Source organism: Pundamilia nyererei, unplaced genomic scaffold, assembly GCF_000239375.1.
Source record: "Pundamilia nyererei isolate P.nyererei 1_Seehausen unplaced genomic scaffold, PunNye1.0 scaffold00129, whole genome shotgun sequence".
NCBI classification, from domain to species: Eukaryota; Metazoa; Chordata; class Actinopteri; order Cichliformes; family Cichlidae; genus Pundamilia; species Pundamilia nyererei.
In genome coordinates, this window is record NW_005187530.1 from 1,041,880 (window position 1) to 1,058,571 (window position 16,692).

At 41.7% G+C, this 16,692-nt stretch overlaps 1 protein-coding gene across 2 annotated transcripts in view; it reads right to left on the reverse strand.

The window, feature by feature from the left end:
• The window catches only part of znf407 (zinc finger protein 407), a 157,316-nt gene that overhangs the window by 38,412 nt on the left and 102,212 nt on the right, over window positions 1-16,692 (reverse strand). For both annotated transcript variants that reach the window (XM_005743245.2, XM_013913384.1), the window contains exon 9: window positions 10,431-10,609. In XM_005743245.2, coding sequence (XP_005743302.1) covers window positions 10,431-10,609 — 179 coding nt within the window. The remainder of the gene's footprint in view (window positions 1-10,430; window positions 10,610-16,692) is intronic.

Sequence of the window (16,692 nt, forward strand, 5' to 3'; positions counted from 1 at the left end):
AAAGAGATATCAGCGTAGCCTGGGGAGTTAATGCACACTGTTGGATTGTGGGAGAGTTTTATAAAATGGGGTGACCGATGATGTGATGTGTGTTTGTGTGTGTGTATGTGTGCAGGTCTGTTTTGAAGTGTAACATGACCAAATCACTCCTCCAAACATTTTAGTTTTTAGAAGTCACTGAATCTAAAAAGTAAAGAAAAAAGAGATCTTATTTTCTCTACTGCAAACACTGACGCTCAATGCTCGAAATCAGGACCTACAGATATTACAAAAGGCTAAATTTGAAGCCATTTCTAAATTCTTATTTATTGTAGGTTATACACTGGCTTTTGAAAGGAGACAGCTGAGGGGGTTTGGGCATCTGACAAAGGATGCCTCCCGGGCACCTCCTGGGTGAGGTGTTCCCAGCATGTTCTACCAGGAGGAGGCTCCAGGGTAGACCCAGGACATGCTGTATGGATTATAACGCTTGGCTTTCCTGGGAACGCCTCGTTGTTCCCCCGGATGAGATAGAGGAGGTGGCTTGGAAGATGGAGGTCTGGGCTTCTCTGCTTAGGCAGCTGTGCACGCGACCCAGCCCCAGATAAGTGGGGGAAAAAAATGGATGGATGGCTACACTTAATTGTGTAAAATCCAACTTTTTGTATGCTCATGATTCTGCTTTATTGTTTTTAAGGAAGAATGTCACTGACATTCAGAACATCATCAGCAATGAATTAGAAGGCTTAAGCAAGGTTTCAAAGCAAACTTGGCAAATCTAAGTGGCCAAGCAACATTGCAAATGCAAGTTTACCTGCTTTAAGTTTGACATTAAACATTTTTCACCTGCTTACTCGGTATATAGCTGTGTATGTTGTTTTTTCCATTTAATATACATATTAAGTACATGAGTTATTCTCTTTAAGGAGATAAACTTGATAAACTTAGATAAACTTGCTTGAGGGCAAGTTTATCTAACTGAATATCTTTAAAATATGTTTTGTCTGTCTGCAATTTACAAATAAACCAAATTATAAATTGTTCTTGATGAATTCATAATTTTACTGGAAATAAATGGGTTCACTGTGATATCTGTAGCAATCAGGGGTTTGTTTCTGGAAGGCTAGAATAATGCTGAATTTTTCAAACGTGATAAGAGCAATGCTTTGAACTTCACAAAGTCTGTGACAAGGTTTAAGCTTCAAGCTAGACTCCAAAAAAAACAACAAAATCAAGTTAAGCTCAAGTTTCATATTTAGATGCGATATTGAGCTTCCCATTCAAAAGCACTTCTGGCCCTACAGTCATAAAATATTATTACATCGACTCGGCAGACACTTTCATCCACAGTGACTTACAATGAGTTAGTAAATTAATAAAGAATATAAACAGGTCTGATTAGCCAATTCAAGCACATCAAGAATCCAGCAGCCTCCCAAACTCCCAAATAAAGTGCTCCTCATCTTAACAAATTCATAACACATAGATCTGCTATGGATACACAAAGGTTTTTCTCTCTTTCTATAATCTTTCATTTCTCTTTTTTCCCCTCCACATGTGTCAGAAGAGATTTCCTGGCCAGTGCATATGTGTGAATTTGCCACACCCCTTTTGAGTACTAATTTAGCCTTTTAGGTTTAATCTCCCTGTGAGTGGCTTTTCTCGCCCTTTAATTAGGCTATAGGGAGCCGACACCAACAGTAAACGTGCACACTTACACTTCAAGACATACGCGCAAACTAATTCTGGCTACCACACATATGTACACACTCCCACACAAATGCTAAAGAAACAGTCCTAGTCTCGAGACACGCTTTGGTAAGACAGTCCTCATCAGCCCTCTGTGGGCCTCTTTCACACTCTGGCTCCCCTCAACTGCACCAGTCACCACGACAGGACAGGAAAAAAAGAAAAAAAAAGAAAGGGAGAACTACAAAAGGGGGAAAAATGAGATATTCTATACTCGTGAGAGAAGAAAAAGAGGTGCTGGTGTTGAAGGCATTCATCTCTGAACTTTTTCCATTTCAGATCTATTTGTCAAGTTAAAGTTGCATTAAGTAGCATCGGTATTTTGGCAGACTCAAGTGGCAGTGGGAGATAGATGTTTAAATGTTTCTCTTTTAAAACTTAAAGACTTCGGTGCCAATTAATCTTCTAACAAGGTTTTGGTGGTATGAGCACTTCATTGATCCATAATGATGTGGTGAAAAAAGGTCCCTGCCACAGACTGGCAAGGAACTGTCTTATGACAGGAAAAGAAAGCATTACTGTTTTTGGACCTGCGTGGGTTTCCATAAATCTCCTTTATTTTTCTGTTTTGTTTTATTTTTACTTTTTTGGTTTTTCTTTGCTATCCAACAGGATTAGAACAAAACAATCAACTCAGTTTGTAGCTGAGCCAGATCAGTTCCATTAAAATGATCAAGCTATTGACTTTGGTGAAAGACTGTAGACTCTAAATGCCCTTCTAGATTTTAAATGATCCAAAGTTTCTTGATGCTATACCTCTGGCAAGAACTGCTGCTAGTATCTAGGCTTCAAAAAGAGATTTCATTGTGAAAAATTCCCTGCCTTGGCTACTTATGCCTTTGATACCAACGAACTACATCTGAATCCTATTTTACAGTATTGCATTTGTGCATAGGTATTTACCTATGCAGCGCCTACAAAAGGGATATGCAACCTACACAAATGGGCTTGTGTGCAGTCCTTCAAAAGAACAACAACAAAAGCCAACAGCACCCTACACTGCCCCTGGTGACAGAACACAGTCACAACATGTAGACAAAGCTGGTCAGCAAAGCCGTCCATAGGTTCAGTGTAGGACCAGTGAAAAACATGAAATGCTGGATATTCCGAATAATAGTATACAACCATAAAGCTACAACAATCACACTGAAGAAATCAGGCAGATACTTGCTCTCTAGACTGCCATCCAAACGCCTAACCATGCATGCCCACAGTGATGTCACAACTGCAGGCTGCTCTTTGGTGTTGTTTCAGCGTGCTACACACCTCTGGATTTTTGGACCTGGTTTGTGTGGTGCAGCTGGTTTTACGAGACGAATGCATGTTCGTCTCTGTCTTAACTACCATTTCAATGATATATCAGCAGTACATACAAAGAGACATGCTGCAACAGCTTAAACAGTGGAGACTTTTTAGGGAAAACGCTGAAAAATCACTTCGCATTTCAGCCTCTTCTATTCCTGGCGACACCTATCATTCAAGAGAAGACTGCAGTCAATGTGGTGAGCCTGAAGTGACAGTATAAATGATGACGGGGCTCTGGTGACTTCATCCTCAGCACATGGCACAACCAAAGCAGTGAATTAGTCCTAAAAGTCATCCTTTAAAAGACCACCTGCATTAGTGCCAACTTCACACAGAAACGCTTTATTCCCCTGTTCTGCTCTTTGTTTTTTTCTTCTCTAAACAGACCACAGATTTACACAAACAAAACTGAGCACTAAAAAGGAAATGCAATAACAGCAGTACAGATAGTGGCTTGTTATGCTGGAAATAAGAGGCCACTTAATTGGGGTCTGATAGTCTAATAGGCAGCCCCTCTGATTACCAACTCTGCACATTGGCTTAAATTAGCCCACTGATGAGAAGCCAGGGGATTCAATTATGCTGGGGTAGAAATAAGGGGCCCTAATAGGCCACTGTATCAGGAAACATGGGACTGGGCTGGGCTAAAGTGCTGATAATTGGTTGTTTAGTTGGGAAAGTTGAGCCTGTTGGTAATTAGAGATGCTGAGACGTTTGGAGAGCCACCAAACAGACGACACAAGGAGGACAGAGGGGCGAAGGAGGAAGACAAGGGTCCTTGGTGCAGCAGAGAGGGCAAAGGTCACAGTGGAGATCTCAGAAGTGCACTTCAGCCAATGAGGTTGCAGATGAGGGAAAACATGTTATGGTACTGTGGAGCGGTGTTGATTCAGTAAAGGTCAAGATGGGGCAAAGCAGGACTGAAAGTAAAAATCAGGAGTCTGGCTTTATCTCTCAACACGCTCTCTTAACAGTTCCTTCCTTCCTTCCTTTCTTTCTTTTCCTTTTAACTTTTTTTTTTTTAAATTTGTCGTTCTTGCCAATAACTACTACTTTTTTCCCCCATTGTACCTCATCTCAGGCAGGTTAGCTACTAGCAGCAGCTGGATGTGTGTACAGTGTGTCTGAATTGAAGGAGAAGGAAGACTGAATTATGGATGAGGTTTTATAGGAGCCGGCGGCCTGTCTGGTCCCATATTCACTGTCCCATACTTGAGGAGCAGGCCTGCCTCGGAGCATCCCTGCCTCATGTCACTCACGCGGGATGTCTGTGTGTGTCTATTTGCCTTCCTGCCAAAATCTAGCACTTGTATAAAAGCACACTCAAAGTCTTTTTGCAAAAACAAACAAACAGCAGATACTTTTCAGCTAATTTCCTGATTAAAATGAAAACTATTTAAATAGTTCTGTGCACAGGCACACCGCAATTAGGGTATTTGAACAGCAGGAGTTTGCAACAGGACTGGTGCATCGAAACAAAACTGGTGTTTTCCATGAAATATTGCCATAATCTTAAAGACAAAAATCTTATTAACTACTGAATCAAGCTCAGCATCACTGAACACAATCAGTGGTCTGGTAATAACCTCCAAAGACCATGATGAAAATAACGCTTTTGTTTTCTAGAAACCTGTGCAGATCCTTACAGTTTTCACTCCTCTGTCTTGCTATCACACTGTGCAAGTGTCCTACATACGCCATCTGCAACATTTTAGAACAGTGCAACATAAGCACTCACCTACACTAACTGTGGTGCTGCAACACCGGGGAGTCTACTATATCGTGTGTCATCAATCTGCTTCAAACCTATCCACGGGCTCATACAGAGGTCGATGACAACACTCCTAGTCAGGATTTACCCGAGTGAAAAAATCACGACTGCCACGGCCAAAACAAATAGAAAATGCAGAAATAATGTCACGCGTGTGGCAGTCAGAAACATCCTGCTTCTGTGTGCCCAAACCAAGTGTATGGAACTTGTCAGTAAAAACTCTAAACGGCCACTAAATGGCAGAGAGGAGGCTCTGAGATTGGCACCAAGAGGAAGGGAATGGAAGAAGTGGATGAAACAAAAGGCCGTTTGTTGTAGCTTATGTGTGATAAATGCAGCCGGTTGGGGAAGTTTTCACGCTCATTGGAGCAGGTCATTATGCAGGAATTGCTGCTTGCTCGGCCCAGACCGGCCCTGTATTGGTTTTCTGAGATTCATGCAACTGATGGTTGTGCTTTGCTAACCCCCACATCAGTTGCTGCTTGTCTCCTGGGGCACTGGCAGTGAGCAGCTGCTTTTCAGTTATAATATCTCAAAGAAGACAGCGTAACGGGTGTGTGGATGTAAAGAAGAATCTATTAAACATCGATCGGCTGCTTTAAAGTGTGGTATTTAAGGCTCGAATCTAATTAATATTTATTTAACCCTTTATTTTGCCAGAAAGTACCCAGTGAGATACGAGATCTCGTCTCTTCTTGTCAAGACAGTTTCAAATTATAAATGAAGAATATTCCTTAATTAGATTTGTTAATGTAACTAAGTGGGAGTGTTATAAAAACTGAGATACTGTACGTACAATCCATATTCACTCATAAAGCCACATATGGACGGCAGAAATATTGCTTATGGTGTATTTTTACTAGATTATAAGTCAAAAATTCCAACCTATTTCGATCCAGTTTTTCTCTTTCCTTCTTTGGTGAAATGATTTTTATACTTTTCTTGTTACCAATTAAATCTTCAAATCCCTCATTGTTAAGTTTTTTTTAAGCATTAGCTCAATATAACTAAATCACCCCTGAGACAGCATCAGCACATTTAGTCTTTCCCTTTTTTCTTAATTTTCCACAGTGCTGAAAAGAGTCACTTTTTTCATTAACGTCTATCAAATGAATGCAACATAAGGACGGTGACACAAAGACACGAGTTTATCACGAACAATGAAGACTTGATGTCCTATTGGTGTTTAAATAAAAAAAATAAAAAAACAGTGACGGACTGCGTGTTTTTGTCTCCCCCCTCCATCGCCGACACATATCCTATTCCACATAGAAAAGTGTCACATATAACACACGGTTATTAGAAACAGATGTTGATTTTATCACCGGTGTCTGTGGCTTCTCTCACAACGTCGACACAATGTCATATGCGCTGGGATACCAGGACACATTTGCATGACATACACACCTGTCCTCCACAATCCAACACGCCGCGGTAACACAATAGGCAAGTAGAAACTCACGAGAGTAATGTTTCATTACACGAGGAACAGAAGGTGAAAGCGAGGAAGGGTAGCCAGGGAGGAGCACGGATGCATAACTTAAGTAAAAGCCATCGAAACCCATATTTGTTTACAGATTTGTTTAATAAGGAAAAATATATGCAAACAAATGAATTTGCCTGTGGTTATAACTGTGTATTAAGATCATCACTTACAAGGCCAGGCCTCCTCTAGCCCTCTACAGTAGCCATCCATCATGCATTATTAAGGAAAATAGAATCTGCATAAAGCAGCAACAATGCCTTGAAGAAGTTTATTTATTTATTTTGTCTTTTTAGGCACTAAGCAGCAGATCCTCAGTCGCTGTTAGCTAATTACAAAGCATTTGATCTCTATGCCCCCAGGATGTGCAATTACAACCTTGGTTGAAAATTAGGAAAATATTTCACAATTAAAAATAGTGGGATGAAGACGCTCTGACAAAGCTAATGGCGACATCTCACCTGTGCGTGCATGTGTGCGTGTTAAATGTGGATTTTCGGTGCTGGACTAGACATGAGGCTGTTTTAACAAAGCCAATGCCCGGCAAACACAGCTGACCTCGCTGGAGGGAAATAGCAAAAAAAAAGAAGAGAATATACCATCTCCCAAAGCTGAAGCAGACATGCCATACTTGCTGAATTTTAACTAAAAGAAAGTTCTAGTCAAGGGGTGATTTAGCAAAGTCGCAGCACTCTTGTAGCTCCAGTACCTGTAGCTCCAGTTCTGCTCCGCTGCTATCTACGCTTAGATCACACAGGCGTCGCCACTTCTTTCTGGCATATCTCTGCGCATATCACGCAAGGAAGACAATTGTCATTACCGTTTTATTAAAATGTGTCCTATCAGCAACATTTGCACATCGCACATCTAACCTTCCTTTCTTCCTTCCTTCTTTCTTCCCCTCAAATTCTAATCATCATTCCCCTCCATCACTAGCTGGGTCTAATTCCCTCTCTTCCTTGGTTTGCAAAGGACCTCTGCTTTCATCCTCGAGAAGGGCTCTAATTCGAAGTGCGACGCTGAATAAAGAAGGGGGGGAGGAGAAAGAGAGAGTGATATGGAAAGACAGAGCAGCGGAGGAGACGTTCGGGTGTCAATCAATCCGGCGCGAGGGGCTACAAGGGCCCGTGACTAGGGTGCGTTTGATCTGTGTCTTTCAAAGAGAGAACAGCAGGAAGGGCCATCACAGACGATTTGCCTCTCGCTGCTGGCCCTGGTGCCACTCTGACAGAGAGCAATCACAAGCAGGTTAATTCAACATCTACCTTCTTAATCTTTTCTTCCCTGTCTCTTTCTTTTGGTCTCGTTCTGTCTACTTAGATGAAGAATTGCTCCTTCTGCTACCACCTCCTTTTCCCCTCTTTTGAAAGACTGAGAGATCACAAGTGTGCTTTCAGTGCCCTTTCAAATCCCTCTATAGTCTGAGGGCTTTGGTCAGGTAAAGAGTTGTTGATTTTCCCGAACTCCTACAATGCCGTATTTATGCGTCTCTATCAGAGGGCCATGTTTCATAAAACGGTAATAGATTTATGATGGCAGAGTGGGATTGGAAGTTTCCTTCAAAAAACTTTGCAATGGAAGACTTTTTTTTCTGGGGTACGAAACACCATCAGATGCATTTTTAAATATTTTTCTGTCATTCTTTGGTTCACATCTGTGGTGTGCCGTGAGCTGAATATGAATGAGAGTGTAACGATGACATCTTGAAAATATGCTGCTTAACTTGACTGAAAGAGGAGGATGTGTTCCCTCCAGATGACTGAAAGGCGACGCACATTCCAGACAAGATCTGACCTCCAGCAACTCTGAAATCCGAAACCCACACTGTATGAAGCCTGCTATAGCACCGGCTTGGACACATAGAGAGAAATGTCCTTTACTTGGCATAAACGTTGTGTTCTCATATGGCTCACCAGGTCATTTGAAGAGAGACAAGGACATAAAATTAAACTGTGAAAAAGTCTTCTCCACCAAAGGTCAGCCATGCATGAGGACAAACAGAGGTGAGGGGATTCTGGGGTGAAAGGGTAAGAAGAGACATAAAGGCATGCTTTGGTTAAAGGTGAGAGGGTACAGAGCATATTGAGGGAGGCGTGTTTGAAAGCAGCTGAAGGTAAAAGGTTGAATAGGGAGGTTAGGAGGTGGAAGAAAAAGAGAATCAAAGACAGAAGTTTGTCCTTAAATTTGACAAATGGAAATCATGGGAAGAATAAGCCTGTTTCAGAAATTCATAACTACAAACTTTTCAAGGACACCATCCAAATCCACTCAAATTCACTAGGAAATACACCACGGCGTCGCCAGAAAGCCAGCATGTCCCTGACTGGCCTTTTCTCCCATGGTGCTCTCCTCCAACTCTAGTGCCTTTATGTAAGGTCAGAGGGATAACAGGATAAAGGCTGTCTTCTCTGCTCCTCTGAAGGACAAGCACTCTGCCGATTGGATTTGGTGGCGTTCAAGGACAAAAGAAAGAACACTGGGATACAAAGGAACCAATAGAGGAGGAACAAGATTTCATCTGTCACTATGGCCTGAGTGATTGGCAGGGATGGCTACAGCAGCAATCTTTGAGCGCTGCCTTTTTGTGGCTGGGTGCCCTCCATCAGCACTGAATAAGAAGACTCGATCCACCGACAAAAAAAGCACTCAAAGAGGCTGGAAGATCAGACCTCCGTGAAATAAAAGAGCATAGACAGGTGCTATAGAGGAAACTAGGTGGTTTAATTCAGCAGAATGACTTCAAATTTTCATTTACAAATTTGTGTGTTTGTGTGTGATTGTGTGTGTGTGAGTGAGTGCACATTAACATGGAAAGCAGAAGAACAGAAAGGCATGTTAGGAAGCACATGATTCATGATGTGAATCATGTGCTATGGCCTTTGCAGTGATTGAACTCAACAGTCGAATGCCTATAAAAGAGTTTTGAAATTCTCTTCATCATCGTCATAACACCGAATGATAAAACATCTTTTGGAAAAAGATGTTTACAAAGATCAATATCTGTGTCTCCTCATCCCCAACCAGTCACAGCAGATAGCTGTCACTCCCAAAGCTGGTTGTGCCAGACCTTTCTTCCTGTTAAAAGGCAGTTTTTCCTTCCCACTGTTACCACGTGTTTGCTTATCAGGAGTCGTTTGATTGTTGGGGTTTTCTCTGTATTCCTGTAGGGTCTTTAACTTACAATATAAAGCAGCTTGAGATGACTGTTGTGATTTGGTGCTATATGAAAAAACTGAATTTAATTGAAAACTGGTTTTCGACCCCTATTCCAAAGACATGGTGAATCACTGTCAAGTCACACTGAAGGTGTTTCGGTGGCACTAAGACCCTCTGCTGGTTTTTCCTTTCATTTGTAATGTATCTCTTTGTTTCCATCCAGGAGCTGGTTAGAAGGATTCATAGATATGGATTCAAAAGACAAATAGGGTGAAATAATGGCACAAGAATAATAAGACGACCTGTGATTTTTATCATGGGTTAAAACCAGAGAAAATGAATTAAATTTCCATAAAACATAATGCTGTGGCATCTTTTTATTTTTAACCTATTTTCTGACTTGTGTATCACATGCTTAAGCTCCGTGTTCAACAAATGCATCCACATGCTTAATGGTAGCCCCGTGACCTCTCTGCCCAGGTTTGGATGCCCCCACATTGCCTGTTTTTAAAGTCTTAAAATGAATTTTTATTTCTTGACTTTTAACTCAGAATGAGTTAAAACTGTGTTTTTTTTACCTTCTATTCTATTATTGTTTTCTGTTTTGGTACTTTGTATAGCACTTTGTTAAACTTGTGTTTTTAAAAAGAGCTTTATAGATTCATTGGAATGGATTAATACTTAATACATAAAAATAACAAAAAAACATCCTTTAACTTTCAGGTAAGCAAGTGGAGCTGCACATCACCAAAGAAAGAAAAAAGGCACTGTTGTTTTTAAATGTAGGGACAGTATGTTCTTAGAAGTCCTTCTTTTTGTGTTTTTGTTTACGGGGCACGGACATTTCAGATGCTGTGAAGGGGGCACTACGGACCAAAGTAGGGGGTACAGACGGATGTCAGGCTAGCTGCCATGGTGCATTAGTATATCCTTGATGATATGGAGACATCTGTGAAACACTTTCTATTTCTTTTAGCAGCACATTACCTGCGTGCAGGTAGGCGAGGTCTGGGTTCTCAATATCAGGGTGATTGTCCTTCAGGTGGTTGCGGAACTCCATCGGAGAGTTGGTGGCATAGTCACATTTGGGGCAGTTGTACATCTTCACGCCCTCGTGTTTTCCCGTATGGAGTATGTGCTTTCGGATATTCTCTGCACAGTTGGATCTAAGTGAGACAAACAAAGATAAAAAGGCTTAATTCCATTTTGGAATTAACAAAAACAAACGTTGGAATTAAAGATGAGAGTCATGAAGGAGAAAACACAAGATCAACACTTGGCAACATTCCCAAAAAAGGTTTGCTGTACTAACATTTTCTTTATCTGTAATGATGTAATGACACACAGACACACATGGGCACACTTCACACAGTAACACGCAATAAAAAAAAATCAAGCTGGGAGAGAGGAGCCATGTTTGGACTACAAGCAGCACATGACTAAAGACTCTTTCATGAACAGCAAACACACTTGTTACAGAAACAATATTTACATTTTGTAGATATGTTTGATATTCTTTCACGCCTTTATATTTTGCTCTGCTACTTTCTTTTCTTATAGTTTTTCAGCTGTTTGTGTAACGGTGCTGGGGACAGCGCCTGCTACGAGACCACTGTGCATCTAGAGGCCCATTGACTGCATTACAAAGATATGTCTGAAGGCATCTGTTATTCAGTATGTATCATTTGCAGCTGTATGAAAGCTATATAGGATTAGTGTTGTATGCTGTGTGTGCCTGAATTTGTGGGTCTCTGGCCAGTCAGATAGGGCAGGGAGCTACTGCAGGGTATACGATGTAACTATGTCAGCCCAGAGAGTAACACACAAACCTCTGCTGATTAATGACGCTGCCTGACCTGCTCCCAGGCTCTATCTAAACCTGCCCATAGACACACACAAACACACTCACACACATAAGTGAAGCTCTGAATGATTAAGACAAACATGCACATACATACATATGGAATACAGACATATAGAAAGGCCAGTTTGAGCCAAAATAAAAACAATAAATCTCTGACACTGCTACACAAGTTCGAATATACAGACATGAATCCGTAAACACACACAAACGCTCGCGCATTTAATGCATCATGCAAGCAAGCATGTGCGGTGTAGAGCACACTTTCGCACACAATCATGTGTTGATGGATGGGGCACTCGTGCTCAGTTTGGACCTGACATTCTCGGACAGTATAATACGCAATTACTCTCCCTTATCACCTTGGCTGGGACAATAAAGCCTCACAGTACCATAGCTCACACCAGCCAAGGAGAGAATTTGTTTTCACTTTTGCAGAGACACCTCTCTCCATCATGGGGGCCATAGTCCAGCCTGGCTCCACTGCGGCCTAGAAAAAAAAAAAAATACAGTGCGGGCCCTCACTGGTGTCTGTTTATGCTGTACAAAACACATAAGGACCAGCCAGCAGTGAACAATGAGGGCTCTTCATGAGGCTCAAGACCATGTTTTGGATGCAGTCTCAACAAAAGAATGAATGAAACACATTTTGAGAGCGTTGACCCAGAGCACTAACAAATAAAGAAATGTCTGTTTGGCCAGTGGATTGCAGAACACTTTACAGACGAGCACTCAGGAGCCACTTTATTACCTCCACGCGGTCAACTGCTCGCCAAAGCAAATATCTAATTAGCCAATCACAAGGCACTTAGATATGGTCGAGACAACCTGCGAAATTCAAACTGAGCATCGGAATGAAGAACAAAGGTGATTTAAGTGCCTTTGGCTACGTCCACACTAATGCGTTTTGTTTGAAAACGCATCGTTTTCTCTCCGTTTTGGCCTCCGGTCCACACTGAGACACCGTTTTCCCTGAATGAAAACGCAGCGTTTTGAAAACGCTCTCAAGAATGCATACATTTGAAGACGGTGCTTATGCGTCGCAGTGTGGACAGCAAAAACGGAGACTTTCGAAAACGATGACGCATGTTAGTCATGTGATGCAGTCATGTGACCAATTAAACAAAGACAGCGGAGGGTTTATACAGCAGTTGTTTTGTTTGCTCTTAATTTGACAGCCATATTAAAGATTAATATCAGTTTGTACATGCTTCAGATAGCTTTCCTTCGAAGTCTTTAATTCTCACTTGCTTTTGCAACTTTGTACTTTTGTATTACTCGCAGCAACAACTCCACCTCATTGTTAGTCCATTTATAAAAACTCTGTGCTTTTCCTCGTCATTTTACCGCGACGTTTCAACGAGCTGGAAAGTAAATAAGCGGCAGACAGAAATGAGGCAGGCTGAATCTTCTTGCATTTCACGCATGCGCAATACTGGAGCCTAAGCGTTTTCGTCCGTTTCAATGTGGACGCACAACTCTGTGAAAACGTCTGAAAACGCTAGTGTGGACGCGGAGCGTTTTCAGACAAAAACGCTGTTTGGTGTGAGTATTTCACAGACTGCTGATCTTCTGGGATTTCCCCACACAGCCATCTCTAGGGTTTACAGAGAATGGTCCAAAAAAAGAAAATATCTATTAAGCACCAGATCTCTGGGTGAAAATGACTGGGTGATGCCAGCAGTTGGAATAGAACAGCCACGCTGAAAGGAAGGCGAACGTAACTCAGCCTCTAATTACAACTAAGGCATACAGATCGCTTTTTTGAATGCCCAACATGTTAAACCTTGAAGCAGAAGGACTAAAGCAGCAGAAGACCACACTAGACCTGTCAGCTAAGAACAGGAAGCTGAGGCAACATTTTCATGGTAGGTTCAGAATTTGGTGTAAACATCATGAAAACCTGGATCCATTTTTTGATCTTCAATGGTACACGTTGCCGGTGGCAGTGCAATAATGTGAGGGACATTTTCTTAAAACACCACAGCCCACCTGAGTATTGTTGCTGACCATGTCCATCCCTTTATGACCACATTGAACGCATGATGTGATGGCTGCTTCCAATGGGAAAATGCACCATGTAACAGAGCTCACTCAATATCACACTAGTTTCTTTAACATGGCAGTAAGTTCACTGCACTCAAATGGACTCCACAGTCATCAGATCTCAATCCAATGGAGCACCTTGGCTGTGGTGGAACAGGAGACTAACATAATAGGCTTAAGGCTGACAAATCTGCAGCAACCGTGTGACGCTGTCATGTTAATATGGACCAAAATCTCTGAGGAATGCTTCCAGCACCTTGTTGAATCTGTACCATAAAGAATTGGGGTACTTCTGCAGGCAAAAGGGTGTCCAACCACGTACTAGCAGCATGTGCTTTATAAAGTGTCTACAGGAACTGACCTTAGTTGTCATTTTCATATTTTATCCAAAAAACTGTCAAAAATTGCTGTGATTACTTTCTTATCAGCCTCATAAGCAAAACAATAACACATTCACAGGCAAATCACGGCCATCTGTTGACTTTTCATTGGCATACGGACAAAAAAAAGAACTTTAAACTGTCTCATGCTCCTAAATTAACACAAATGATGCTGTTAAAAAATGCATTTAATACCAAAAGTGAGCTGATTTCTTATTCGAAAGCGGGAGCATAAATAGATAAAATTTGAAGCGGAGCTAAAAGGTTCTAAAGAGAGCGCGGGTGGATTCCTAGGGGGGCCATGCTATCTCTCAGATATGGTAATGGCGTAATTGTCATATTAAAACAACACAACGTGCGTTTAGGAGTCAGCAGGTGTCACAGTTAGTGAAAGCCCACACCAGCCCTCCTACTATACACTGTATTAATTAGTCCAACGCTGTTTCAACTTCCTCCCCCACCCATGCACTCACCATGGGAATCAGCCATACTGATGCTCATCGGCTACATCACCCCTTCTCTGCCACTTTCTGCTTCTCCCCTCTCTCTCCCCCCTTTATTTAAGCCATTTCCATATTCCTCCTCCCAAAGACCGTATGGTAATGGGAGAGGTGTAATTGAGAGGCGCTTCGTTAGAGGAGATTTAAATGCGCTTCTTTGTGTGCGTTAAGAGTTGTGGGGGGTGCAGGGTCTGTATTTGGATCACTGGTGCTATTTGGATTCTTATTCTGCCAGGGAGGCCCAGTTATCATCATTAATGCCTCTCCCTCCTCCTTCGTCTCTCACTTCACTTTTACAAGGTCGCAAACCTTCCTGCCACTGACAGCGAGCGTGTCGTCCTCAAAGCCGCCGTCGCCTTGAATTGGAAACACTGCTTTAACAGGTAGATTGAAACATGAATGGTGCGGCATTCAATAAACAAAACCAGCCCCACAGTCACGGCGACGTGCAGGATTCAGAGGCTACATATCAATTAGGCCGTTTTAGATGCCACTGTGACTTTAATGAGAAAAAAAGAGAGTGGGAAAAAAAATCCTCCTCTTTGTGAGCGATAAAAACGATTTCTTAAAAATTAGAGTAAAGAAGTTTCGCAGCTTGCATAAACAGCTGCAGAGTAGTCAAATAGACATCATTAATTGACAGCCCAGGACTCACGGTGCAATATCATTAGAATATTTTTACCACTATTTCCCATCTATAATTATCCCCCCTCTATTATCTATCTCTGTCTGAATGGTAGATGAGTGGCATTTGATAGATCATTTACTCCCTGCTCATTTACATGCATTTGAGAAGCAGCCTTGATGGGGATAATACTGCATTAAGTGAGAAACATAGCTGCCATTTAACATGCTACATCTATAAAACTGATACATTTTCTTTGGGCAAGAACTGTCAGTCACCTAGCTGCTTCATTAATGCTTCAATACTCAATATTGCTCTATGGCTGCATCCTATATATTTCATAAGCCCGGCTTGTATTACAAGGTCAAACAGGCTAACTCATCTACCAGCTCCTTATCACGGTCAGGCCACGAGAGACGTCACGGTTTTAAAAATGCACTCAGACAATAAAAGCCAAGCAAAGATGGGACCCCTCACGGCTGTCTAGGGCCCCACACATTCAATTCCTCATCCTCACATTAGCGAGCCCAGCAGGGCTTTTCCACAACGTCCCTACACCTCCTCCCACCTTTCTTCCTCCCTTCGGGACCTCTCTAAACCCTCGGAGGCCACCAAAATGTTAATTGGGCTTCTAATTTACTGTTTCATTTGCTGCTATCTGTAACAATCATTATGTATCAGTGAAGGATCACAGGTCTGTATACAGTATCTTTCCCACTGTGAGGTTCAATCAGTGGAGCGGTTTGATATGAGTTTAAAATTTAAACAAAAGTAAAATGTAGGATGAGGATCTTATAAAATCTGATCCTTATGTGACTCTTTTGCACGTACACCCACTGACCTGACGAGAGGGACCTTTGTATTTTTATAGAGCCGTGTGTCTTTAGTGTGCAGAATTTTAAGCAACAAAACTTAATGCTCCTAGCATTAAAATGAAAGACAGTGAAATCTGATAACTTTCACACGCATTTTGCTCAAAAATAAATGTTTCACCTCGTGACGAGTCAGGAGAACAACGAGGTACATCACACTTAATGCTAGAAACTACCTAACAACATCAACGAAAAGGTCAATCTGAGTGTTGCACTCTGACAAAATATTGGGAAAAAATCTGTAGTAGTAAAACACAGAGTTGAGCCAACCAATCAGGAAGACAATACACTCACTGGTTGTGTTAACAAATTAGATTAAATACAGAGCATAACCAAATATAAGCAGGATTTATCGTCTCAGAAATGAAACTTAATTAAACTTATATTAAACAATAAAAGACCTATGCTAGTTGCTTCCTACACGATACCCAAAAGAGACGTTCTGTGATATCTTTGGACACCGGGAGATAAAATCCTTTGATAATTGCTGAAGAATAGCCTGACTGCAGCTATTACTTCTCAGCATTTCATTTTTTTTCCCCCAAGTTGAACTGAATACAAAAGACAGATGAAATGAGTCAAGTGCTTCACTACGGCGGAGCAGGTGTAGCAAGCAGCTGAAATGACTTTGTCACAGAGGGGAAAAAACGAATGAAGAGTACATCTAAAACCAATGATGGGTTTGAGATCATTCCCTTTCACACTCTTCTGCCACATCCTGACGAGGAAGCGCAGGGTGAGAGAAAGACAGAAGGGGGGAGGAGAGGAGAGAGAGAGACAGAGAAAGATGGAGAGAGATGGAGATGTGCAACGCCAGCCAAAACTTTTTCAATTTCACCGACAATTTCCTGTGTAATTACTGATGCGGTATGATGGTGTTTTAATGACAGGGACCTGCCAGTGACAGTGACATTGTGTGTGTGTGTGTGTGTGTGTGTGTGTGTGTGTGTGTGTGTGTGTGTGTG